At 49.4% G+C, this 27,379-nt stretch overlaps 2 protein-coding genes across 8 annotated transcripts in view; both read left to right on the top strand.

Annotated features, from left to right (window-relative positions):
* Positions 1-24,861, top strand: part of UHRF1 (ubiquitin like with PHD and ring finger domains 1) — a 91,125-nt gene extending 66,264 nt beyond the window's left edge. For all 3 annotated transcript variants that reach the window (XM_054981112.1, XM_054981110.1, XM_054981111.1), the window contains 13 exons: positions 4,026-4,241; positions 4,503-4,612; positions 5,477-5,663; positions 7,959-8,082; positions 8,705-8,812; positions 16,771-16,875; positions 17,210-17,316; positions 20,095-20,257; positions 20,357-20,494; positions 21,316-21,421; positions 21,517-21,674; positions 22,272-22,370; positions 23,616-24,861. In XM_054981112.1, the coding sequence (XP_054837087.1) occupies positions 4,026-4,241; positions 4,503-4,612; positions 5,477-5,663; positions 7,959-8,082; positions 8,705-8,812; positions 16,771-16,875; positions 17,210-17,316; positions 20,095-20,257; positions 20,357-20,494; positions 21,316-21,421; positions 21,517-21,674; positions 22,272-22,370; positions 23,616-23,762 (1,768 nt within the window). In that variant the 3' untranslated portion in view covers positions 23,763-24,861. The remainder of the gene's footprint in view (positions 1-4,025; positions 4,242-4,502; positions 4,613-5,476; positions 5,664-7,958; positions 8,083-8,704; positions 8,813-16,770; positions 16,876-17,209; positions 17,317-20,094; positions 20,258-20,356; positions 20,495-21,315; positions 21,422-21,516; positions 21,675-22,271; positions 22,371-23,615) is intronic.
* Positions 24,862-27,189: 2,328 nt separating this feature from the next.
* LOC129330875 (lysine-specific demethylase 4B-like) overlaps positions 27,190-27,379 on the top strand; it is an 81,172-nt gene continuing 80,982 nt past the window's right edge. For all 5 annotated transcript variants that reach the window (XR_008597082.1, XM_054981127.1, XM_054981125.1 and 2 more), the window contains exon 1: positions 27,190-27,278. The gene's annotated coding sequence lies outside the window, so the exon portion shown is untranslated. The remainder of the gene's footprint in view (positions 27,279-27,379) is intronic.

Genomic DNA, 27,379 nt, shown 5'->3' with positions numbered 1-27,379 from the left:
CCCATTTATCCAAACTTTTACCATCAATTTCCAATAACATTCTTAATTGGAAAGCTTCATAATATCTTTCTAGTTATGGATGCCCCACCCTAAATCTTCCTTTGGTGAGTAAATCGCTTTTCTTGGTAGTCTGGCTTCCTTACCACCAAATACCCACTTTTTAATTGTTTGGCCCCACATAATTAATTGCTTCCTAGATATCTCTTCTGGGAGTACCTGAAATAAATATAACATCTGGGGTATTATAAACATTTTAACTGCCCTTATCTTCCCCAATATACTTTTTTTTTCTCCCGTTGTTTTAATCTTCTTACTATTTTTTTCCATGTTAATTTGAAATTTACCCCTATCACTCCCAAATATTTCAACTTTTTTGCTCCTAATTTCATACCTGTTAATTTACCTATTTCCTTTTGTTCCTTTTGGTCGATCCTGCTAAGCATTAATTCAGACTTTTTAATATTTACTCCTTATCTTTAATATGATTTAAAGTCTTCTAAAATTGTCATAAGCTCTCTCAATGCTTCCAAAGGGTTTTCTAATACTAATAGTACATCATCAGCAAATAAATTTAGTTTAATTTCTTCCTTTCCTACTTTATAGCCTTTGATTCTAACACTCTTCCTAATTCTGTCTGCCAAAGGTTCCATAGCTAATACAAACAATATTGGAGATAGTGGGCATCCCTGTTTTACTCCTTTTTGAATTAATATTTCCCTAGTATGTTCGTCGTTAATTTTAATCAGGGCTTTCCCTTCTTTGTAAATTTATTTTAATGTGATCATAAAAGGTCCTTCAAACCCAATTTTGTTTAATACCTGAAAAAGATATCCATGATTTAATGAATCAAATGCCTTATAAACATCTAATTTCAGTAGTGCAATCTTTCTCTTATTATTTGCATGGTATAAGGCATTGATCACATTTCTTCTGGGGTGTCCAATATATCTTCCTTTTACAAATCCATATTGGTCCTCTCCCACTAATCTCGGGAGGTATTTTTCTAATCTATTAGCTAATATCTTTTCAAAAATTTTATAATCTTGGTTTATCAAGCTTATGGGTCTATTAGAGGCCGGATCCGCCGGGTCCCTTTGTTTCAAAATTGTAATAATTTCAATATTTCTCCAAGAATCAGGGGCTTTCCCACCCTTTAAAATTTTGTTGAATAATCTCTGCAACTCCGGGGCTATTATATTACACACCATTTTATAAAATTCTCCTGTGAATCCGTCTAAGCCAGGTGATTTTCCATTTCTTAGATTCTTAATAACGTTCCTAATTTCTTGTTGTGTAATATCCTGATTTAGTATGATCATGTCCTCTTCCTTGATTTTATTGTCTATCTCCTCAAATTGATTGCTTTCCTCAACTTTAAATAACTTCTGGTAAAATTTTGCGAAAATTTCTCTTATCTGATTGTCTTTAAAGATCCTGTTTCCCCTTGCATCTGTCATAAACCCTATCCTTTGCTTTTCCCTTCTTCAAATAATTAGCCATTCTCTTCATGGTGTTTATATTGATGCTTTGGTACTCATTTTTCACTACAATCTCCTTTTTCCACATTGAGAGGGTACCTAATTCCTGCAATTCAACTTTTATTTATTTGGTCCTGAATCTGCTTCTTATACTTTGTTTGTAATTGTCTCTGCAATTCTAATATTTCCTTTAACTTTTGTTCTCTTTTCATACCCGTATTTTTTCTAAAGTGAATTTCTTTAGAGACAGAATCTTGTTGGGTATGACAGGTGATGCACCACAGGTGATGTACCTGATAGTATGGTATTATCTCCACAACAATCACCCTGTGAGGTGGGTGGGGATGAGGTGGGTGGGGAGAGCTTCAAGAGAGCTGTGGCTTTTGCAAAGTCACCCAGCTGGCTTCACGGGGAGGAGTGGGGAATCAAATCCAGATCAAATCACTCTTAACCACGACACCAAACTGGCTTCTTAAATGCTGCTGTTTTCCCCCTTGGAAAAACGTATGCTCAGGATTCCCACTCTGCCTGCTTACTTAATCACAAGTATGACCCCCCCCCTCTTCCTTACAGATGCTCAAACCTTGAGGCAGAATTCTGTAGCCTTGATGTTCTGGCCAAGGTCATAAAGTAATTGTTTGCTATTGTAAGCTGTGCTGGCTTCATCATATGGAAAGAAAACCAGTGCTAGCTGAGAACAATTTTGTGTGTGTTCAGGTCTGTACTAGGGGTCAGTGACTTGAGGCCTGTTGACCGCAATTTAGTGTAGTGGTTAAGAGCGTGGGACTCTAATCTGGAGAACTGAGTTTGATTCCCCACTCCTCCACTTGAAGCCAGCTGGGCGACCTTGGGCTAGTCACAGTTCTCTGGAGCTCTCTCAGCCCCACCCACCTCACAGGGTGTTTTGTTGTGGGGATAATAATGGCATACTTTGTAAACTGCTCTGAGTGGGCATTAATTTGTTCTGAAGGGTGGTATATAAATCAAATGTTATTATCTGCTTGGCTTTTTGTTCCAAGTTAACAGTGATTGTAGCCATATAAATGAAGGACTGACCCAGCACGCCTAAATCACAACTCATGGCCCTTCAGCAGAACTAGGTGTAGCCCCAGGCTTTGACAAGAATTAAGTTTCCAGCTTGAGATGTAGGAAAGAAGCTCTGTTGAGAAATACCCTCTGCTTGTTGTAAAGACTGGGGAGTGTTCAGACTGAAGAAGTGTGAGGCCTCCCCTGCTGGCAGTACCAATTTAATTTATTAGATTTCTTGCCAGCCCTCCCCTCGAGCAGGCTCAGTGCGGGGTTCAACATGATATATTGGTACAATACATTAAAACAACAGTACACAATAAAAGATAAAATACATAATTTCCTAATTCTAATACTAAAAGTAAAAACTACAATCTCAGATGCAGCATGTGATGGTTCACCATAATACATCCCGCACACCAGTATCAGGAAGGTAGGGCAGGCAGGTCACCAGAATGTAAAATAGGTGGACCAAAGGCTGCAGCAGAGAGGCCGACCAGGCAGTTCGCCCATGCCTCAGCTACCACTGTAGGCCTGATGGAGCATCTCCGTCTTACAGGCCCGGCAGAACTGTAACGAATCGTGCAGGGCCCTAGTCTCGATGGAGCGAGAATTCTACCAGGCTGAAGCCAAGGCTGAAAAGGCCCTGGCCCTGATTGAGGCTAGGTGAACGTTGTTGGGGCCAGGGATCACTAGAAAATCTTTTTCGGCAGAAGGAAGTGCCCCCTGGGGAATATATGGCAAGAGGCGGTCCTGCAGGTATGTTAGTCCCAGTCCGTTAAGGGCTTTAAATGTCATAGTCAGTACCTTAAACTTGATGTGGAACTCAACTGGGAGCCAGTGCAGCTTGACACAAAACAGATTGGATAGGCATCCTAACTCGAGTCCTGATGAGGATACATGCTGCTGTATTCTGGACTAGCTGTAACTTCTGGATCAGTCTCAAGGGCAAACCTGTGTAGAGTAAGTTACAGTAATCTAATCTGGAGATGACCGTTGCTTGGCTCACTGTAGCTAGGTCGCTAGTTCAGAGGTAGGGAACAAACTGCCTGATCTGACAAAGAGAGAAGAATGCAACCTGGGTGCTATGTGGAGAACATAGATGGTAGAATAGAAACTCAGCTGTGGAGACTTGTGCTCTGGAACCCAGCTGCAAATGGCTTTTACTTGGAGAAAGCTTCACCCCCCCCCCCCCCCGAACTCCCTCCCCCATGGCCTTATAATAATGCTCTGGCTTGCAGCTGGTCCGTTTCAGTAGTTGCTTCTAAATTACTCCACAGTCATTTTGGCTACTGGGTAGGAGCTGAAACTTTCTTGTGACTTTATAACTTTCAGTACTGTAACTAAGACCATTTTGTCCCCTCCCTCCATTGCAGCATTTGACAACTTCTGGTTTAAACATCTGTACTGCATGCAGCTTGTCAGACGTGGAAATGTTTGGGAACTTTGTATATTTTCAGAACATTGCTTGTTTTAGGATGGGCTGCATTCTATTTATTTGTGGGATGCATTTTATTAAAGCTACCCGGAGAATGGTGTCATCCAGTTGAGCTCCAAAGATGTGCGTGCTCGTGCCAGGACAATTCTGAAGTGGGAGGAACTAGAAATTGGAGATGATGTCATGTTGAATTACAACCCTGATGACCCAAAGGAGAGGGGGTTTTGGTATGATGCGAAGATCCTACAAAAAAGAGAAACCAGAACGTACAAGGAGTTATATGCCAAGATAGTTCTTGGGTAAGTGGCAACCCCCCAAACCTGTAAGGAACCCTACAACCCCAAACCGTTATTTGTTGCAGTCCTTGATCCAAGTCAAGACTTTGGGGATGGGACGGGGAAGAAGGGTGCAGGATCTCATTACAACCTATAGGGTTGTAAACACCAGACGTCCACAGCCAGCTTTCTTCTTCATTTTCCTGTTGATTGTAAAGTAATTCCTTCTGTGTCAAATCTCCAGTTTTGTTTTTAACTGGCGATTTTGGTGTGCATCCATTTTAGTAATGCTGGAGACACCTTAAATGACTGTCGAATTACCCTTGTGGATGAGATCTACAAGATTGAAGAACCTGGGTGTGCTGTTCCACTTACTGCCGAGAGCCCAATGAAAAGTGAGTCTCTTTACTTCTGTGGTGCTTTCCCACTGCAGTGTTGGAGGATAGCTGTGGCTTAAAAGAACCTGCGAGCAGGACTTCAGCGCTGGCCCACCGGATGCCCCGGGGAGCTTGCAGGTAGCGACAGCCGTTGCTTATCACCGCTGGTGGTCCACGGCTTCTGAACCTGGAGGTTCCATTTATTCAAAGGCCTGTTGATAGACCCATTCTCGGTGGATTTACGCAGTCCCTTTAAAACTAGTAGACACCACCACTTGTGTATTTGTACATAATCACCACTTACGTATTTGTCTCATCATCCTCTCCCAAACAGTTTACATCAGTAAAGAAGCAAGCATTGCGCTCGGACTTATAGTCTTAAAAAACAAACCACTCAAGGAAAGGGGAGTGGGGGAAAGGGATGGGTAGCTGAGGGAGGTGAGTTTTATGTTGGCATTTGTATCTAATTGAGGCAATACTCATTTTTCATTTCTGGTTGTCTTGCATGGATGAAGGTCTGTGTAGACTATCCTTCTGTGGTCCTTGTTTCTCTAGCTGGTGACAAAGGCCAAAGTGACCTTGCTCACTCTTCTCCAGTCTTGAGATAATTGGCTGTGGGAGGAGGTTCTTCCTGATGAGCAAGGGGTTGCTTTGGCCAGGTTGGTCTTGCCCTGTCATGTTCTTCCTGGAAAGCAGGCAGGTACAACCTCCCAATGGTTCTTACTCCTCTGGCTGGTGACAGTGTCCTTTTCCCTGTCTTAGGGTGCCATGTCTTGAAGTAGTGAATTCTATTAGTTAATTATTCATTGCATGGGGACATTTAGAGCCAGCGCTGTCTTTGGTCTGTTAACACATACGGTGTTTGCTTTTGAATCTCTTCAGGGCAGAGCGGACCAGTATGTAAGCACTGCAAGGACAACCCTAACAAGCCCTGCCGGATGTGTGCCTGTCACATGTGTGGAGGGAAAGAGAGCCCCGAGAAGCAGCTGATGTGTGATGAATGTGACATGGCTTTTCATATCTACTGTCTCACTCCTCCTCTTAGCAGGATACCTGATGATGAGGACTGGTAAGTAGTGAAGGGTGCCTCTAGCAAGTCTCAAAAAGGAGCACATATTCTCCCTCCCTGTCCTTGAACTGCACATTTGTCCTAGGAAGGGTAACTGCAGCTTTGGGCCTAAGCATCGCCTTTTACTTCAAGGCAGTTGGAAAAGATCTGCACTTGAGCAGAGCAAGTTGGCTGCTTCCCCAAGAGAAAGCCTAGGACTGTCGGGGAGCTGTTAAGGGGATCTGAGATGGTTGCAGGAGACCAAAGACTAGAGATGACATGGGGTTTTGAGGGTGGTATTTTCATCCCTGCCTCTCTAGTGAATTAAGAAAAGCTTCCGTATGGACCAGCACTTAAAATGCCCTGCAGCATTTCTCTAGGAAAAGCCTCTCCTCTGTCTGCTATCTGGAAACTATCAGGGAACTTGTGTTGTGCTAACATCAATCTTTCTCTAACTTAACGTGAATGTAATAAAAATAAGCGGGTAGACTGTGTGCATGTTGCAAGGCATGCATGTGCACTATGTCTGATGCCTCTTGGAACTGCAGTCTGGCCATCTCCTCCACTGATCTGTGGTGGAGGGTAGAGGGGCTGAAACTTGGTAGGGAGGAATATGCTGTGCAGTGTGAAACATCCCAGGTTCGGTCTCTCTTCAGTTGAAGGATCCAGAGAGAGGGGCTGGAAAATTATCAGAACCTCAGGAGAATCCCTGCCAGTCAGGGGAGACATAAACCAGCAGTCAGAGTTTATGTAGGTTAGCTCCACATGTTAACAGTAGCTGCAGGCTCTACTGTCTGCGTGGCTGGATTCTCAACAAGTGTGGACAGAAGACCCCTGTCTCTTATAGGGAAGTTTCTTGCTATGTACTGAAGCACTGGACCAAAAACAGGCACAGATGCTGCTGAAAGTGCACATCCTTTGATTTCCCCTCCCCGTGTCTCATGACTAGATCTAAGGAGTCAGTATGCATTTGGAGTCTGTCCATTGTGTATATTTGTGACTAGGGGTGTGCGCTTCAGGAATCCAATTCGGGTAAAATTCCCGAATCGGGCCTGATTCGGAAAGCTTTGGTATTTCCGAATCAAAGCTTCGGGAATCTTCTGGGCCCTGGGGGCTAAGTTTAAAAGGACATTTAGCAAGTGGCAGAGCCCTTTAAACTTTCCCATTCCCTACCCTTCCCCCCCCCCACTTACCTGGCACCGTGTTGGAGGAGGCGGCCCTTCCACCTCCCCTCTGGCGGTGGCGGCAGCTCTCTGTGTCGGCCAGCTGGTCGCGCCGGCCGTGACTGTGGCGCCGGCGGCAGGGGAGGCCCTCTCTGCTGGCCAACTGCACCGACTGCGGCTACGTAGTGACGGTGGCAGGGAAGGCCATCTGCCGGCCGGTTGTGCCCACCGCGGCTGCGTGGTGATGGTGACAGGGAAAGCTCTCTCTGCTGGCCAGTGTGCCATTGGCTCCAGCCTTCTGCCTGACCAGGTAAGTGGGGTGGAGGGTGGGGGTGGGAGTTTAAGGGTGGGGGGGCCTCCCCCCTCCCCCATCACTTCGGTATGCTCCAAATCTTTATGGAGCATACTGAAGCAACTTAGAAACCGTTTTTTCCTAAGCTTTTTCCCGCGTCGGGGGAACCCGAAGCGGGAAACCCAAATATTTTTTGGGTACACACCCCTATTTGTGACTATATTTGGAGAGGTCCATTTAGGAGTTGTGTTGTGCTGGGTTATAGAAACCCTGGCTAAAATTCCTGCTCTGCACATGAACATTTTTAGACAGTGTTGGGCAAGGCCTGGGTTCTCAAGGTGGGTTTTGAGGCTAAAACAGAGTCTCCCTATGTAAGTTGCTGTGTGTGTCCTGCAGGAGGGGTGAGCATGGGCACACAGACATCCCGCAGCTTCTCTTCACTTCAGGAGGTACACTAAAGCCCCCTTGTCCATGTCATCTATCTTATTCTGAGGAAGAATTTTCTGGATGCAGGGCTATAGATAGGAACTGGATTTTGTGAGATGTCTATCTTTTTAGTTTGTTAGCTTTATGTGCCTTTAAATACTGTGAAATACCTGGATTTTAAAAAAGGATAGATTTTTTTTTCAGGTTAACTGTACTGGTCAAATTTCATGTGCACCAGCATTAATGGTTTCCATGATCCAGACAAACTGCTTAGTAGGCTGTAACCTTAACCGCAGCAAGGCAGCCATCAGGAGCTGTAAATGGTTACATATGCTTGGAACTTTGTAAATGGCTCTGATGTAAACTTCTTGTTGCTGCAGGTAAAAAAATAGGATGCCAAATGTCTGTTCCTTTTATTTGTCAATACTATTTTAGGTATTGCCCTGAATGTCGAAATGATGCTAGTGAGGTGGTGCTGGCTGGTGAGAAGCTGAAAGAAAGCAAAAAGAAAGCTAAGATGGCATCTGCTAACTCATCCTCTCAGCGGGATTGGGGCAAGGTGGGTCTGTCCGGGCTCTGCTTTTCTGGAATGCTGAACTCCTATGTTGCCATCCAACACAGCAATTGGGTGTATGTATGAGCTTTCTTTTTAGAAGAAGAATATGCCTGGATATCTCAAGGCCAGCAGTTGGTTAAGATAGTGGCAACTACAGTAGCCTTGCTGCTGAGCGTGGGTTGCATGGCAGCTGTGCTTGCCTCTAAGTGACATAGAACCAGGATTGGTGAGCAAGGATCCCTTCTCATCCCTCCAGATCATGCAGAGTAGAGCAGCACTGGGATGTTTCTGTGGTGGCTGCTCTATTGTGTAGGAACTTCCCAGAACCTGTGGGAGGATTTCCAGAATCCCTACACATCTGGGTGGATTTTGACTTCTTCTTTTAGACACAACCCTTTTAATGTTATCTCTCCTCCCCCCCCCCCTTTTACTCTGTTGCTCCACAAGCAAGCTAGTGGGGACCATGGAAATAAGTTTTCTACTGAGGACTTTAGGAAGGGTTCCGTAGCCCATTAATTTTATTTCCGTTGAAGTCCCAGATTTCCCCTTATACAAACTTTGAGTTTTGGAGTTAACTTGTGGTGATTTCCTCTCTCTGAAATGACACTGCCCCTTTCTTTTAAAGGGCATGGCATGTGTGGGCCGCTCAAGAGAATGTACCATTGTTCCATCAAACCATTACGGACCAATTCCTGGGGTTCCTGTTGGCACCATGTGGAAGTTCAGAGTCCAGGTAAGATGCTGCTGTCTGCAACAAGGAGAGAGAAGGCACAGTGGTGGAGTGGGTGTGGGTGACATTAGGATTGTGCAACACTGCAGTCGTCCGAACTTCGGAGTAGAGAGGACAGAGTCTTCATAGGAAAGAAAAGCCACGTTGCTAAGGGCTGCAGAACATTGGGGTTGAGGGGGCTTGTAATAGCTTCACCTGCTTGTCTTATTGCGTGTGCAGTGAGGATACAGCTGCCCCCTTCCCCTTCGTTTTGGTGATCTGAGCAGTATTCTGGGGCATGGACAAGTATGATAACAAAAAGGGACAGCTGCTCCTATTTTAGTTGCTTATGAGAGCTGAAACAACTTCCTCACCAAACAAAGATACCAAAGATTGTGTGGATGTTGATAAATTTTAAAAGAGCAGAGCCTGCTGTCTTGCAGGTGGAAGTTTTTTGTACCTCCTCTGTTCAGATACTGAATACTGCTGTGTATCTCAGACTATGTTGAAAATTGTGTGGTTCAGAACAGCTGTAAATTAAGATTGACAGGATCCTGCGATTAGTTAAGCCCACCACGTGCCCCTTGGACCCATGCCCATCGTGGCTGGTGAAAGGCAGTGCTGATGGACTGCGGTCCTCATTGGAGGCCATTGTTAATCTATCCTTAGGCTCTGGGGTTTTTCCTGGACCATTAAAGGAAGCTATGGTGAAGCCTCTTTTAAAGAAACCATTGCTGGACCCCACTGACCTGGTCAATTACTGCCCGTTCTTGAACCTCCTGTTTCTGGGAAAGGTGATTGAGCAGATGGTGGCAGAACAGCTGCAGGGCTTCCTGAAGGATGTTTCGGCCCTAGATCCCTTCCAGTCCGGGTTCTGCCCAGGACATAGGACGGAGACATTGCTGATCGCCCTCACAGACGATCTTCGCAGACATCTGGACTGAGGTGGCTTGGTATTCCTGGTACTACTGGATCTGTTGGCAGCAGTTGATACAGTCAATTATGATCTTTTGACACACCGCCTCACTGATGTGGGGATACGAGGGACGGCCTTGCAGTGGCTTGTCTCTTTTCTCCACTGTCGAGGACAGAGGATGGCGCTTGGGGAGAAGTTGTCATCCCGCCACCCCTTGGTGTGCAGGGAGCAATACTCTCCCCATTACTGTTCTCAGGGCTTGCCGCCGCTGCCGCTGGGCGTGGCACTGGGCGGTCTGCTCCTGACGTCACAGGGGGGCCAGGGATTCTGCAGGACCCTGCTCTGTGGAAGGAGGGGCGGTATACCTCACCCAGACTCCCTCTCAGTCCACTCGCTGGCCTGCTCAACCTGGCCTGCTTACCCTCTGCGTCCTCCTTCATCTCCTCCTTCCAGAACTCTCCTCCAAACCTCCACCCTTGCATCTTACTGCTCTCACTCCACATCATCACTCCTCACTCACACCCACCACCACAGGGCTCTTCCCAGCCAGCTTTTATAGGGCTTCCTTCTACTGCCCCACCCCTCTTCCAGCCTGGCCTTGGGCTGCACCAAGCAGTTGCAGCTGGGGTAGCTGATCTGGCCCCACTGACCAGCACCAGCTGTGCCTTGTTCTCTGGCTGCCCAGCCTCCCTGCCTTGGCTGATTGCTGAAGGCATGTCCAGCTGCAGTCCCCTGGCTAGCAGCCCAGCCTCCCTGGCAGAGCTGATGGCTGAAGGTGGGTCCAGCTGCGGCTCCTTGGCTGGTTGCCCAGGGCTTCCTGCAGAGTGCCTCCAATAGCCCCACCTGGAGTGGCTTGGCTTTTGGCAACTCCTGGGCCAGGCTACTATTTTCTAGCTGGGGCATGGCTTTGGGTTGTTGGGGCTGCTGCTGCTTCTCCTCCTCAGGTAAGGTCTTTGGGTGGGTGACTGCTGGGCTCCCAATCCCTCTGCCCTTGCCCCCTTCCGCCTTGCCTAGCCCCCTTTCCCTCTCTAGGGGAGTGGGACTCGCTGGCCTCTCTCTGTCTCCCCCTGCCTCCTGAGGCCCTGGGCTTTTGCTCCTTGCCCCTGGCACCGGCAGGTTCTGGCTCCATTTGCCTGTGGGAGGGGTTGACCTGCTATCCCCCAGCTGCCCCCTCTGCCTGCCAGTCAGACCGGTTGACCTGCTGTCAGCTGGCTGACCAGTTGACCTGCTGTCTGCTGGCTGCCCCCTCTGTTTGCCCGTCAGCCCGGCTGACCTGCTGTTCCCTCCTACCAAGTCTGGGGGCTGGGACCCAGACCCCGGACACACCCCCCCGCTTAGCTTTGAGTTGTGGGGGTCAGGGTCAGACTCAAACATGCGGGACATGAAGTCCGCATCCACATGCTGCGCCCCCTTGCGGTACTTGATGGTGAACCGGAAGGGGAGGAGGGAGAGGTACCACCGCAGCACACGGGGGTTGTGTGCCTTCATGTGGTGGAGCCACTGCAGGGGCGCATGGTCCGTTAGTAGGACAAAGGGATTATTGGCCAGGTAGTATTGCAGGGCCCCCACTGCCCACTTGACCGCTAGGGCCTCCCGCTCCACTGTTGCATAGCGCCTCTCTGCGGGCTGCAGCTTCCGACTCAGGAAGAGGATGGGGACGTCGGTTCCGTCACGTTCCTGAGTCAGGACTGCCCCAAGGCCGGTGTCAGAAGCGTCTGTGGCCAGCGTAAAGGGTCGGTCAAAGTCCGGGTTCCACAGGGCTGTGGAATTAGAGAGGGCTGACCGCAGGTCCTTGAAAGCTGCTTCTAGTGCTGGGGTCCACCGGACTTGGTTGGGCAGCCCCTTCTTTAAGCAGTCTGTCAGGGGGGCGGCTCGGGAGGCAAAGTGGGGGATGAACCGCCCGTAATACCCCAGTAGTCCCAGGAAACGTCGGACCTGCTTCTTGGTCCGGGGCTGGGGGGCATCAGCTATTGAGGCCACCTTGTCTGGTGGTGGGCGAACTCGGCCTCCCCCGACCACAAAGCCCAGGTACTGGAGTTCCTGGAACCCCAGGTGGCTCTTCTTTGGGTTAGCCCGTAGTCCGGCTCGCTGGAGGGCCCTCATGACAGCTTCCAAGTGTTGGAGGTGGGTGGGCCAGTCCGGGCTGAAAATGATGATGTCATCTATGTACGCCATTGCATACGCCCGGCACTCTCCCAGCACTTGGTCCACCAGCCGCTGAAACGTGGCAGCTGCCCCGTGTAGACCAAACGGCATCTTCTTGAACTGGAAGAGGCCTCGTGGGGTGGCAAAGGCTGTCTTCTCCCGGTCCGCTGGCCGCACGGGCACTTGCCAGTAGCCCTTCGTCAAGTCTAGGGCCGACAGGTAGCGGGCGGACCCTAGGTGGTCTACCAACACATCTGCTCGGGGCATGGGGTATGCATCGAACTGGGCCACCTTATTCAGTTCGCGATAGTCGATGCAGAATCGGGTGGTCCCATCCGGCTTGGGCACCAAGACTATCGGGCTCCTCCAAGCGCTTCGCGAGGGCTCGATTACCCCAAGCCTGAGCATCTCGTCGGTCTCCTTCTCCACTGCCTCCCACCGCTTCCTGGGGATGGGGCGCCAGGTAGCCCGGGCTGTCTGCCCCGGGTCCGTTGGAATGGCATGTTGGATCAGGCTCGTGCTGCCCGGCCTGCGGGAGAAGACCCCGGGAATCCGAGCCCAGAGGTCTTGTAGCTGGGCCCTCTGAGCTGGGTTGAGCTGAGGGTCCACCTTGGGCTCCTCAAACTCCGGGGCATCAGTGGTCCAAGGCAGCACACTGTCAGGGAGCTCTAGCGGGTCCTCAGCCACGCCGCACTCCTCTTTTGGGCGCTCGTGCCACTGCTTTAGGAGGTTCACATGCAGGGTCTTCCGCCGACGCCGGCCGACCCCACACTGGACTTCGTAGGTGGTGGGGCCCAGCACCCTTCGAATCTGGTAGGGACCCCTCCATGGGTCCCCTTCCTCTCTTGGGAACACCGAGTGGTGCACAAGGACCTTCTCTCCGGCCTGGAAAGTCCTCATCCGCGCACCCCGGTCATAGGCGGCCTTTTGCTTTGACTGGGTGCGAGTCAGTCTGCGATTTGCCTCCGCTTGGGACTGTTGCACCCGGTCACGGAGCTGGCTCACGTACTCCTGTATGGGGGGCGCGGGGCTGCTGGCCCGGGGCCCCCAGCGTTCCGTCAGCCGGGAGAGCATCCCCCTTGGCTTGCGCCCATATAGCAGCTCGAATGGGCTGAAGCCAGTGGAGGCCTGCGTGGTCTCCCGGAGGGCGAACATGAGCGGGTCGATGTATAAGTCCCACTGGTGAGGCTTGTCCCGCGTCATCTTCTTCAGGGCCTCCTTGACGGTCTGGTTCAGCCGCTCTGCCAACCCGTCTGTTTGAGGGTGGTACGCCGAGGTGAACACCTGCCGGATCCCCAAATTCCGGCAGAGCTGACGCATGGCTGTGGCACGGAACGGGCCCCCCCGATCCGTCAAAATTTCATCTGGCAGCCCCACCATCGCGAAAAACTTGGACAGGGCCCGTACCATCCCCGGGGTCTGCATGGTCTTCAGCGGGATGACCTCGGGGAACCGCGTGGCATAGTCCACAATCACCAGGGCAAAGCGATGGCCCCGGGGTGTGCGTGGCAGCGGTCCGATGAAGTCCATTGCGATGCGTTGGAAGGGCGTCTCCATGACGGGCAGCGGGGAGAGGGGGGCCTTCGGCGGGCGGCGGGCTGCCACCCGCTGGCAGGTGGGACACGAGCGGCAGTGGGCCTTCACGTCTGCATTCACGGAGGGCCAGAAGAATTGCTCAAGAACCTTCCTCAGGGTCTTGTGGTGCCCGAGGTGCCCGGCCCAAGCATGCTCATGGGCCGTGCGGAGGACTTCCGCCCGATAGGCTGCTGGCACAAGTAGTTGGCGGACCTCCCCCTGGCCATTTGGGGCACGAGCTATGCGAACCCAGACCCCTCCTTGCTTCTCGATGCGAGGGAGCCGTTGGGACCTCCGTTCATCCCGCACTTGCTCCTCCTCACGAGCGGCTGTCTCTCGCAAGCGCTGCAAGGACTCATCTGCCCCTTGGGCATCACGGAATGGGCGGTCTGCCAGGGTTCCAGCTGGGCCTCCAGTCCGTGGTTCTGCCCCTGGCCTGGTGGAGGGACCCTCTCCCGGGTCGTTGGCCTCCTCCACTTGCAGAGCGGTGGCAACTTGTGGGTCTGTCACTTCCCCTGCCGCCTTCAGCCGAGACCCGGCGGTCCCTGGGGTGTCTCTTCCCAATTTCTTTGCTGCCTGCTGGAGGAGCCTGAAGAACCCTGGGGCATCTCTTCCCAGCAGTATTGGTACGGGTAGGTGGGCTAACTGGGCAACTTCCATTTGGTGGCGGACCCCTAGGTATTCTATCGTGATTAGGGCCGTAGGGTACGGCTGGGTGCGGCCCATCACATCCTTCACTGGGATCCAGCGGCACACTGGGGTGGCAGCTGGGAGGAGCTGGGGCCGAATTGCTGAGACTGCACTCCCAGAGTCCAACAGGGCTTGTAGGATCAGCCGGCCTATCTTCACGGTGGCACATAGACTCTGCACCTGCTTGCCAGGCGGTGGGTTATTTTCCCAAACGAGGGCGCAAACCCTTGGCAAGGCCTCAGTGAGCACGCCGGCTTGCCTCTGCAGCTCCGCTGTCTGTGCTAGTTCTACTGGAGCGGCTGGGTAGGCTGCCTCCAGCTTTCCCCACATCCTATCCTGGCGTTCCTCCAGCCACGGTCCAAGCTCCGCTGGGGCGGCAGCCTTGGGAGGCCGCCCCTTGACTGGTGCCTGCGTTGGAACGTCTCTCCCCGTACGGGCCACCAACTTCTCAGGGCTTGCCGCCGCTGCCGCTGGGCGTGGCACTGGGCGGTCTGCTCCTGACGTCACAGGGGGGCCAGGGATTCTGCAGGACCCTGCTCTGTGGAAGGAGGGGCGGTATACCTCACCCAGACTCCCTCTCAGTCCACTCGCTGGCCTGCTCAACCTGGCCTGCTTACCCTCTGCGTCCTCCTTCATCTCCTCCTTCCAGAACTCTCCTCCAAACCTCCACCCTTGCATCTTACTGCTCTCACTCCACATCATCACTCCTCACTCACACCCACCACCACAGGGCTCTTCCCAGCCAGCTTTTATAGGGCTTCCTTCTACTGCCCCACCCCTCTTCCAGCCTGGCCTTGGGTTGCACCAAGCAGTTGCAGCTGGGGTAGCTGATCTGGCCCCACTGACCAGCACCAGCTGTGCCTTGTTCTCTGGCTGCCCAGCCTCCCTGCCTTGGCTGATTGCTGAAGGCATGTCCAGCTGCAGTCCCCTGGCTAGCAGCCCAGCCTCCCTGGCAGAGCTGATGGCTGAAGGTGGGTCCAGCTGCGGCTCCTTGGCTGGTTGCCCAGGGCTTCCTGCAGAGTGCCTCCAATAGCCCCACCTGGAGTGGCTTGGCTTTTGGCAACTCCTGGGCCAGGCTACTATTTTCTAGCTGGGGCATGGCTTTGGGTTGTTGGGGCTGCTGCTGCTTCTCCTCCTCAGGTAAGGTCTTTGGGTGGGTGACTGCTGGGCTCCCAATCCCTCTGCCCTTGCCCCCTTCCGCCTTGCCTAGCCCCCTTTCCCTCTCTAGGGGAGTGGGACTCGCTGGCCTCTCTCTGTCTCCCCCTGCCTCCTGAGGCCCTGGGCTTTTGCTCCTTGCCCCTGGCACCGGCAGGTTCTGGCTCCATTTGCCTGTGGGAGGGGTTGACCTGCTATCCCCCAGCTGCCCCCTCTGCCTGCCAGTCAGACCGGTTGACCTGCTGTCAGCTGGCTGACCAGTTGACCTGCTGTCTGCTGGCTGCCCCCTCTGTTTGCCCGTCAGCCCGGCTGACCTGCTGTTCCCTCCTACCAAGTCTGGGGGCTGGGACCCAGACCCCGGACAACTGTTTAATGTCTATATGTGCCCCCTTGCCCAGTTGGTGCAAAGTTTTGGACTGGGTGCCATCAATATGCAGATGACACCCAGTTGTATCTGATGATGGATGGCCGGCTCAACTTGGCCTCAGATTTTGCAGCTGTGACTGGCTGGTTGAAACAATCAGCTGAAATTGAACCCGACAAAGACGGAGGTCCTGTACTTGAGCCGCGGGGCGCGGGGGGGGGGGGGGGGCTAGGCTCGGGACTCAGGCTCCCGGCCCTTAATTGGGCACAGCTTGTGCCAGTTCCGAGGGTTAAGAGTCTGGGGGTGATCTTGGATGCCTCCCTGAAAATGGAGGCACAGGTCACAGCAGTTGTCAAGTCTTCTTTCCATCTGCAGCAGACCAGGCAACTTGTCCTGTACCTGTCAACCCGTGACTTAATTACAGTGATCCAGGCAATGGTCATCTCTAGACTAGATTACTGCAACTCGCTCTATGTGGGGCTGCCCTTGAGCTTGACCCGGAGATTACAGCTGGTACAAAATGCAGTGGCACGCATTATTATGAGAGTGCCAAATGGGGCACATTTAACACCGATATTATGAAAGCTGCATTGGTTGCCTGTGGAGTACTGGATCAGATTCAAGGTTTTGGTACTGACCTATAAGGCCTTCTGCGGACTGAGACCAGCGTATCTGTGGGACCATCTCTTCCCATATATTCCCTGGAGGACATTCCGATCAGGAGATAAACAGCTGTTGGTGGTCCCCAGCCCCAAGGAGGCCTGCTTAGCCTTGACCAGAGCCAGGGCCTTTTCGGTCCTGGCTCCCACCTGATGGAATGCTCTGTCTACTGAGACCACCAGGCTTGTAAGACAGCGCTCTTCTGCCAGGCACATGTCTGGGCCTCCGCCGACCTGAAACAGCAAGGGGTGTATGAAATCTAACCTCCCTGTGAATGTTGGCCTCCGTCCTGTTTTAGTTTGTAAGGCCGACTGTATAATTAGAAATATGTTTTTATTTTAATGATGTTTTTAAATATTTTATGGAAATGGAATTTTATTGTATTTTAATGGGTCGTGAACCGCCCTGAACCTACTTGTGGAGGGAGGGCGGAATAGAAATGTGAAATAAATAAATAAAGGTCTTGTCCGCCTGCAGGTGAGCGAGTCTGGTGTCCATAGGCCCCACGTGGCAGGAATCCATGGTCGAAGCAACGATGGTGCCTATTCTCTGGTCCTGGCAGGAGGCTATGAAGATGACATAGTAAGTGGCCCCAGTGGGGTAGAGGCAAAGCCAACTGGCTACTCAGATACAGTTTCTGTTATGTATATGGACAAAAGCACAGTGTGCACTGTTGGATGTGCAAATCCTGCATTCAAATCAGGTGAGAACAATGCCTGAATGCTAGATCACATACTAGATTAAAGTCAGACTGGGGAAAAATCTCAAAATTCGTAAGTGCCCATGTGCCTTAGTTATAATAAAGCCAACCCCCCCCCCCAAAAAAGTGATGATATGTCAAAGTGTTGAGTTGCAAGCGTACTCACGTGAGGCACCAAGAAGCTGATTTACACTGAAAGTTATGGATGCATTTTAGGATCATGGTAATTCGTTCACTTACACTGGAAGTGGAGGCCGTGACCTTTCTGGAAACAAACGGACAGCCGAACAGTCTTGTGATCAGAAGCTCACCAACATGAACAGGTGAGGAAAAACAGCAACCTCTCTTATAACGGATTTACAGAAGATTAGGAACAGGCAAAATCTAATCGCTTTGTGTCCTGGAAGCACACTTTTTAAAAAGTAGTTAAAGTTTCTACAGGTATTCTAAGTCCTGCCCACGCACTTACATTTTCTCCCATTACTAACCATTCTTTATTGGTTTACCTTTTCTCAATGCAATGGTATTGTAAAACTCCTCTGCTCTTCTGCTTCTCATTCCAGAATCATAGGGTTGGAAGGGATCTCTAGGGTCATCTAGTCCAACCCCTGCACAATACCTTCCCCCCCCCCACTGCCCCAGTGATCCCTGCTCCATGCCCAGAAGATGGCAAAATACCTCCAGGATCCCTAGCCAAACCAGCCTGTGGAAAACTGCCACCGAACCCCAAAGTGGCGATCAGCACCACCCTGGGCATGTAAGAAGGGCCACGAAAACCAAGCACTGATGCAACCCGTTCTGCCCTCTCCCTCACTGCCCAGGCTCACAGAATCAGCAATGCCGTGATATGGCCATCTTGCTTCTGCTTAAAAACCTCCAAAGGAGAGCCCACCACCTCCCAAGAAAGCCTGTTCCCCTGAGGGGCCACTCTTAATGGTCAGGAAGTTCTTCCTAATGTTTAGCTGAAAACTCTTTTGATTTAATTTCAAGCTGTTGGTTTTGGTCCGACCTTCTGGGGCAACAGAAAAGAACCTTGCACCATCCTCTATATGACAGCACTTCAAGTACTTGAAGATGGTTATCTTATCACCTCTCAGATGTCTCCTCTCCAGGCTAAACATACCGAGCTCCTTCAACCTTTCTTCATAGGACTTGGTCTCCAGACCCCTCACCATCTTCGTTGCCCTTCTCTGGACATGTTCCAGCTTGTCTATATCCTTCTTAATTTGTGGTGCCCAAAACTGAACACAATACTCTAGGTGAGGTCTAACCAGAGCAGAGTAGAGCAATACCATCACTTTGCGTGATTTGGACACTGTGCTTCTGTTGAAACAGCCCAAAACCACATTTGCCTTTTTAGCTACCACATCACCCTGCTGACTCATGTTCAGTGTATGGTCTACTAAGACTTCTAGATTCTTTCCACACATACTACTGCCAAGACAAGTCTTCCCCATCCTATAATTATGCTTTTGATTTTTCCTTCCAAAATTCCTCTATTCCTTCATCCAAATCATTTATAAAAATGTTGAACAGAACAAGTCCCAGGACCGATCCCTGAGGAACTCCACTTGTCACACTTCTCCAAGAAGATGAGGAACCATTAACTAGCACTCTTCGTGTGCGATTTGTCAACCAGTTACAGATCCACCTAATAGTATTAGGATCCAAACCACATTTTACCAACTTGTTGACAAGGATATTATGTGGAATCTTATCAAAAGCCTTTCTGAAATTAAGAGAAACCATGTCTACAGCATTTCCCTGATCCAGCAAGGTAGTAAGTTTCTCAAAAAAAGAGATAAGGTTAGTCTGACATGACTTGTTCTTGAGAAATCCGTGCTGGCTCTTAGTACTCACTTGTGCAAGGAATGAATCAGACACTAAAAGACTGCTCAGCCCCTAGCAAGCTCAGCACCCTCTGACTTACATCTTGACAGTAGAAGGTGCATGTCATTTTTGCTGGATGAAGTGCTTAGTCCTGCAGAAAAATTATTTGATCCAAAACAGTTGTCACTTCAGGATACAACCTTCTGAGATACCCACCTCTGAAAAAGATGTGCCTAGTAATACCACAGGTGATTTCAGATTTAAGCAGAAGCTCCCCGTCAGTGCTAATATAGTCCATATTTTTTTTGTGCTTCTAACTCAGATCTTTTTGCATGCTCTCTTGTTTTGTGAAGTTCTGTTTCTGCTAGTCATAGGGAAGAGTGACAGGTCGATAATCTGCACAGCCACGTCATTGCTCTTGAAACTTCCTAGGCACGGCCCCTATGCTTCCTTACCTGCTTCCCCCATAGAATTAAGCTTATCTGAATGGAAAACATTTTCATTTGATGAAATAAATGATGCACAAAAGATACTGGAGAAGGGAGAAATATTCTTCCCTAATTATCCTCCCATCAGTGCTGGAATTGGTTCCCACGTTGATTTATACAAGCTACCACCCTCTGAAACATGTCTTTGCAGCCACAAGAGCTGGGGGTCTTACAGTTGCAATTATTCCCCATGCAATTACCCTTCCAATGACAGACAAAGTCTTTGGGTACTTGTGCTTTGCAGCCAAAGCCATGTCCTGTGCTTTTTCCATGCTTCTATAGGACTATGTATAAGTTTGCCTAATGGCTTAGAGCAAGAATCTCTGAGTAAGACTAGCCTCATTGCAGGGGCAGGAGCTGCTTACAAATGAATGAGGTGGAAGTAAAAACCTCTTGGGAGTCACTCCTAACTGGGGATCACCAGATACCTCAGTGAGACTCTCAGGTATCGCAAGAGGGTTATAGCTCCCCCCTGCCCTGTCCCAGTATCTGGTGGTCAGAGGTCTTTTGGTATGGCGATCCTCTTATTGGTCACAGGGATCAATGAGATCCCCATTCACTTTGCTTCTTTTTAAGGTAATTTATTACTAATTGTTGCAAAGCCTTCTGTTGGTGAGTTTCACGGGGTAAAATATATTGACTCCAGTGACGTGTATTGCAAACTGGCTGGAGAAAATACTCCGGTCTTCTTCCCTCCTTAGCAGTGAATTGTAGATTGCCTCTTGAACTGTGGGGGAACCCCCCCCCTTCACAACTGTGCTGATGCCTATTTGATACCCTCAGGGCTCTGGCGCTGAACTGCAGTGCTCCAATCAATGATAAAGAGGGTGCCGAGGCCAAGGACTGGAGATCTGGGAAGCCGGTTAGGGTGGTGCGGAACATGAAGGGTGGCAGACACAGCAAATATGCCCCTGTTGAGGGGAACAGATACGATGGCATATACAAGGTAAAGAAATATAATTGCATTGCTTTGTACGGAGGAGGAGGAGGAGGGCATAGATTCGGAAAACTCTGAGAAGGGATTAATCTTTTTCCCTCTCTCAAGGTTGTGAAGTACTGGCCTGAAACAGGGAAATCTGGCTTCTTAGTGTGGCGTTATCTGCTCAGGCGAGATGATGATGAGCCGGCCCCTTGGACCCGGGAGGGAAAGGAGAGGATGAGGAAGCTTGGGCTGACGATGCAGGTATGCTGTGTTCCAAGTGGCTAGGTGAGGAGCATTCCATTATATACCACCCTGCAAGACAACTTAACACCCACTCAGAGCGGTTTACAAAGTATGTTGTTATTATCCCCATAACAATCACCCTGTGAGGTGGGTGGGGCTGAGAGAGCTCTGGAAGAGCTGTGACTGACCCAGGGTCATCCAGTGACCTTGGGACCTGTGCTGATGTTGCTTTCGTGAGTCTGGGGATCCTGGAGGGGATAGGGAAGCTTCCTGGCCTTCTGTCCGAGATTCCCTGTCTGGCTGCTCAACTGTGGCCGGCTGGTGGCTGACAGGCATGAAACTCGGCTGCTCTTCCTCTGAGGATTCAGAGCTGTCTGCCAGCCTTGGCTGTTCCATGACACCCAGCTGGCTTCAAGGGGAGGAGGAGGGGGGAACCAAACCCGGCTCTCCAGATGAGAGTCCCGCTGCTCTTAACCGCGACACCAAAATGGCCCCAACTTTGCAGCACATTGCCCCATACCCATTCCACTGCTGCCTACGTGCACAACATGTCCCTTCTCTTCTTCCCCCCTCCCCCTCCCCCGCCCGCCAAATTAGCCCTTGGCAGTGGCAGCCAGAGCAGTGCTGTGGTCAGTTGACTTTTAAGACCACGGTTGACAATTGGGCCAGGAGAAAAGGTACACGAGAGGAGCTCCACCAGACCCCCCCCCCAGGGTCCGTCTAGTTCAAAATGCTGTTTTCCACAGGCACAGGAGAGAAGGGAGTTGGTGGTATTTGGGAATGAGGGCTGTTGACTGTGAATTATATGAAACCTAATCTTTCTCCTCCTCCCGAATTAGTATCCTGAAGGGTATCTAGAAGCTGTTGCAAATAAAGACAAAGAGAACAGTAAAAATGAGGAAGAGTTTGAAACCCCAGGCCAAGGAAAGAGGAAAAGGAAATCTGGTAGGTAACCATGCCCTGTCATTGCCGGCTGTCTCCCCCTTATTTCTTCTTGTCCCCACACCTGCCCATTTTTACACTTTCATTTTCTTGCCCAGGTAATGGGATGCGTCTCTCTGTCTCTCCGGGCACCACGCCAAAGAAGACTAAAGTGGAGGCGTACAAACTCACTGCCCAGCAGAAGGCTGGGATTAAAGCCGACAAAGCAAACGCCAAGCTGTGGGATGAAGCCCTAGGAGCCCTCAAAGATGGACCGGTAAATGTGGGGTGTGGATTGCTGAACAGCTGCTGTTCAGACTTGGCTTGGTTAGATACAGTTTTATTCATCATGGGTCATTTTTGGCTGGAACAACTATGTATCAAAAATAGATTTTCACAGCCCATCCTGTGAACTGTGGGCAAATGGTTTGTAGTCTATATTCTGTTCCATAATTTTGAATCTCCATCTTACCGCTTCTGAATTTAGCTTCATGAACACTTGCATCAAATTGAAGTGGTACAGTCCAGTACCACGAATGAAACCGTCACCACCATTTTGTGCTTACAGATGCATTCCCACAGCAATTTTTTAATGAACCGTGCAATTTGGAGAAGGGCCTGCGCCTGAAATCTCCCTCCAGTGCTGCTGCACTTGCAGGGAGCCTTTTTCTGAACGCTACAGTGCAACCCACAACTACTTTTTGCTGTGGGTATCAGCAGAAAGTTTTCTTGGTCTCCAGGATAAAATGCCCAGTGTACAGAGGTTTGTTGTTTTCTGAGCAGCACTGTGGCATAGAGTGTTTTTTGGCAGAGCGATGCGGGAGAAAACAGAAGTAGATGTAACATGAACTCTTCTAATCCTTTTTCGTGGCAGAAATTCTTAAAGAAAGTGGAGGAAACCTTTTTGTGCATTTGCTGCCAGGAGGTGGTTTTCCAGCCAATCACAACAGTGTGCCAGCACAACGTATGCAAGGTGAGTAGCTGTAGCTGATGACCAATGCTGGATGTCCTTCAGAAATGTCTGTTTCTGGAATTGAGGTGTCTGCCTCTGCAGACTAAAACCAGATTTCACCTATACAGAGTTTAATCTCTGCACATTCATAGCAAGCAGAAGGAGCTCTGCAAGTGGGGTATTTTCAATCAGTTTCTGTTTGTTAGAGACAAACCTAAAAAGCTTCACCATTAAGGATTGTCTCTGGCATACCACATCAGTTTTTCAAGGTGAGGTAGCCCACCTTAAGCTTACAAATGTTGTACAGTAAAGGGACACCTGTATCATTTTGAGCAAAAAAGTGCCCATTCACCTGGGCTCAGCAGCAAGGAAGCCAGAGGGCTGTAGGATCAGTCCATTAACTTTGCACCTTTATATACATCTTAGTTTTAAAAAATGTTAAAAGTTGTGGATTGCAAAGCATAAAAGCACACAACGATCTCCATCTTTTCCTTCTTTTATCCTAAACCACATCATCATTGCTTAGTTTTATGGAATACAACAAATAATGTAGGACAGGAGAAATAAAGCAGGCAATCCACGTATAACATAAGGGGAAACAGGAAAAAGAAAGGAGCATTGCTTGGGTGAATGCATGCCAATGCCTGAGGTCAGTTAAAGACCCACTGACCACATTAGGGCAATATTGTATCCGGGTTGCTCCACAAATGCTGAAGAAGGGCTGGGTGTCTTTTAAGACATGTACAGGAGTATAAAGCCAGGCTACCTGCAGTTCTCTCTTTTGTCTTTTGAAGGGTGTGTTAAAATGCCTGTTCTGAAGGGCTTTGGGCTGCTCTAATGTACCCCAAGGGGCTTCCCATGTTCAAGGATTCTTGTTCTGTTTGTAAAATATATAGCTTTAAATACAAATGTCTGCAAGTGGCCATATTCGTTCTCCCCACTTCTCAGATGGTTATCTGCCATAGCAGCTATATCAATCAATACCTGCCTGTTCCCAAAAAGACTAGATGCAGGGGGAAAGGTAGAGAATGGAGTTGGGTTTGTTGCTGTTAGCTCCAGTGTCCTGCTGGAGTAAAGCTTCGTGTATCTTCCCTTTGCTGGTGTTCTTCCTGGGAAGTGGGTGTGTTGGCAGAGGCTGGAAGGGCGATCCCCTTGCTTTTGCATTCCCTGGGCTGCTGTAGTTAAATCTGATGTGGAGCATCCTCTTAAGAGTCTTTGTGCAAGTGCAGCTGTAAAATTTCTTAACTATTTTTGGGTTTCTTTCAGGACTGCCTGGACAGATCCTTCAGAGCAGAAGTCTACAGCTGCCCAGCATGTCGTAATGATCTTGGCACAAACTACGGAATGGAAGTTAACCAACCACTGCAGACTCTTCTAAATCAGCTCTTCCCAGGGTACGGCAATGGACGGTGACTCCAAAAAGCACTTCTCATTTCCTGTGCCCCTCATTCAAAAAACTTTTAAATGGTGTTTTGGTGGGGCTTTATTTAAGTAGCCTTTTCAGAAACGCTTCTGTCCCCATTGCTTCCTTTCTGCCCCCTGCCAACCATAAAGGTTGAGGAACCTATTTGTGTGAATGCTTTCTTAAGGAAAAATTAAAACCTTGATGTGAGCACAGGCTAGGAATTTACAAATTGTTGTGTATGTGCTACTAGATAGGACAGAGTTCAGTTCTTAATGGGGTGAGGTTTGCTTTTAAAAAAAAAAACGCAGTACACAGCTTGGTTGCTAGAACAATCCCTTGAAGCCTATGGATTTTGGCCATAAGATTATATTTTTAAAAATATTTTTGACAGCATTTTGATACTTTTTTTGTGAAATCAACTTTTCTGCTTAGGTCCTGCCACTTAGGTAATTTGAGAACTCCCTGTTTCCCCGTTTTGTATCCCATTGTTGAAATATCTTCTCGATTAATTGTCTTAAGAGCATTAGTGTAAAATTTACTACCTCAGTCTCTGCATATACCAGACCAGGTGCTCCCTTTCCCCTGGAGTGACCTAAGGGAAAACAAATGAAAGCCATTTGGAAGTGCCTTTTGGGATCTTTTTAGTTTTGCTGAAAGACTGAACTTTGATCTGTTTTAAAAAAGAAAAAAAAGAGAAAGCTCTGACATTTTTCTGAACTGCCATCAAGATTTTGTTCTTGGGATGATGAAATGGAACACTGTAGCTCTCTAGATCATTAGTGGTGCATCCAGCTATGTAACTTTTCTACTATCACATGAATTCTGCTAATTCTGAATCTTTTTAGATATGTTACTAGTATTGTATTTTTATATGGAACGAATGTATAAGAATGGGTCAGTACCAAAACTGAACAGTTCAATACCTCAGCATAAAACAGGGATACTACTAGCATCACTTTTTACATTGGACAGACTGGAACAAATGTATATTTTTACCAGGTGTGTTTTAGCATTTTTACAAATATATAATATTGTTTGAGAAAGTAACTTTTAATCTTGCTGAATACTGCCATACTTTTTGTATAATGCGCAAACTGACGTTCTCAAAATAAAAGACATTTTTCATATAAGAGAAAGTGTGTACCTTTTTCTTTTAAAGAAATTCTGAAATCCCACTTCCAATTAGACCTAAATGGATGGGAAACTTTTTAAGTGTCAGCCCCATGCTCCTCTCTTGGCCCAGGTTTGAAGTTGGCCAGTTTGGTGTAGTGGTTAAGAGTGCGGGACTCTAATTTGGAGAACCAGGTTTGATGCCTCACTCCTCCACTTGAAGCCAGCTGGGTGACCTTGGGTCAGTCGCAGCTCTCTCAGAGCTCTCTCAGCCCCACCCACCTCACAGGGTGTTTTGTTGTGGGGATAATACTGTACTATGTAAACCACTCTTGAGTGTTAAGTCATCCTGAAGGGCGGTATATAAATTGAATGTTATAATTATATTATTAACTTGAATGCTGGAGACAGAGAGTGTTTATGTCAGAGTATCCTGGTGATAAATGGAGGAAAACCTGTTCACACTCCAGAATTTTCAAAGGCAAATGAATATTAGAATACTTTGTTCTTGATTATGTGGCTTGTTCTTGTGAGATTGACTGTGGAGGAGTCTTTTCATGATCCAGTCCAGAAAGTCAGTAAGACTTGCAGAGGAAACACTCGGGTTTCAAAGGCCAGGAGCAGAAGCAGTTTGAATTTTGCTGCCTGGTACTGATGGATTTTTTAAAATATTTCCCTTAATGGATGCACATTGATTATCCTTGTGGGTCTTACCAATGCACGGGAGGCTTCTTGACATGTGGGAATTCCATCACGCTGGTTTTACTTGGATGTAGAGTTTGGTGTCTGGGCTCCACTTTAGGTGCACCCAAGGGCTTGGAGATGCCCAGTTGTCTGAAAAAGTTGTATGAAAAACTGCTTTGGTTTCAAAAGTGGTTTCTTCACTTGGCAGTGGAGGATTTTGAATAGCAAAGTAAGCAGCCAAATAAGCAAAGTCCCCTGTGGTTACAGACCTAGTTTGCATGGTAGCAATACTGTAAGGAGTTAACTATGTTAGTCTGTTACTGGTGTCTAGTGGTACCTTAAAGATTAGCAAGACTTTATTGCATTATAAAGTTTTATGGGTTGGAGCCCATGCTGAAATAAATGCTGAATGCTGAAATATGAAATAAATACAAATGCTGAAATAAAATCTTTTTAAAAGTTCTATGTACCTCATATTTATGATGGGTAGTTTCTAGCTCCAGCTCTTATTTTAGCAGTTTTTATCTCTTGTAAGTTTGTTTTGGATTTGTGCTCCTTTCTCTGTAACAAATACTTAAAAACTCTTTTTAGCTTTGCTTTGGTGGTGCTTCAAAGTCTCACATTTGGTATGGTCGATAGTCTATGTACCTTTCTCTCCCTCCAGCAGTGGCATAGTTTTTCACAGGATTTGCAACCAATCTGCCATAAATTAATATGCAATATACCCCCACTTAAACTAGAGACTGAACTCTGAAAAATCGTTGGGAGAGGTGTGCCTTATTTAGATCTTTAGTTTTTGCAACAAATGTTTTCAAGCCCTGGCAGTTCTTTGTGGCCAAGTAAGCAAAAAGAGGTAACCTGCGCAGTGAATGTGCCTATGCAGCGTTGGTTCCGGGTTTACCGTTTCTTCCCTTGTCCCTACCCAGCTTCTACCATTGGCCTGCCTCTTCACGCCCCCCCCCCCTTGTGGGAATGCACTTTTAAAAAATGTATGTATACGGGTAGGGCTGAGAAGACGGGCCCCTATGGTTCCTGCCTGCAACCTAGCCGCCCCCTCCCCCGTCTCCTCGCTTTGCCCCCAGGCCAGCAGGGACGGGCGGCCCTCCCCAGCCCGATTGGCGCACGGGGCTCCGCAGCCCCCTCCCCTCCCCGTGCGTTGCTGCGGTCTCGGCGGCTGTGCACGTCCTCACGTAGGCGCTGCTTTGCAATTCTCGCAGCAGCAAAGGGTGTGCGGCCCCACCCCCTCTCCACTTCCGCCCAATCAACAAAGCGCTACAATTACACGGGAAGTAGGGAGGCTCTAGAGCGAGCGGGGCGGGTCTTCCCTCGCCGTCCTTCTTCTATTGGCTGCTCGGAGACTGGCAAGAGGCGGGGCGTAGGTAGCCGGCCGATCCGCGCTCTCAGGCCGGAGCGGAAGAGGATGTGGAGGGGGCAGCGTATTGGTGAGGGGAAAGGAGGCGGGCCCTGCCCTAGTAGCGCTCGCTCGATTGGTGGAGGGGAGAGGTCGGCGCAGGGGCAAGTCGGGGTGGCCTGGTCGGCTCCTCGGGAGGTAGGAGCGGCAGCGCGAAGGGCCAGTGGGGAGCCGGGAAGCTGGGCGGGGGCGGGGCCGCGCGGGGGATCGGCAGTTGGAGGAGGCAGAAATTGGCAACGGCCGCTGAGTGGGCGCCTCTACCCGACGGAGGCCGCAGAGGCGGAAGGCAGCCGGAGCCGGAGCGCCAGGCCGCGGCCGGGTGAGGCGACGGCGCGGGTGGCCGCTTGTTTACCCCGGGCAGGAATCTCGGGGGGGGGGGAAGGGGAGGAAGCGGCGACGACGAAGAGGCCCTTCACGTGA

This window comes from Eublepharis macularius, chromosome 5, assembly GCF_028583425.1.
Source record: "Eublepharis macularius isolate TG4126 chromosome 5, MPM_Emac_v1.0, whole genome shotgun sequence".
NCBI lineage: Eukaryota > Metazoa > Chordata > Lepidosauria > Squamata > Eublepharidae > Eublepharis > Eublepharis macularius.
This window is presented reverse-complemented; position numbering and strand designations above follow the sequence as displayed.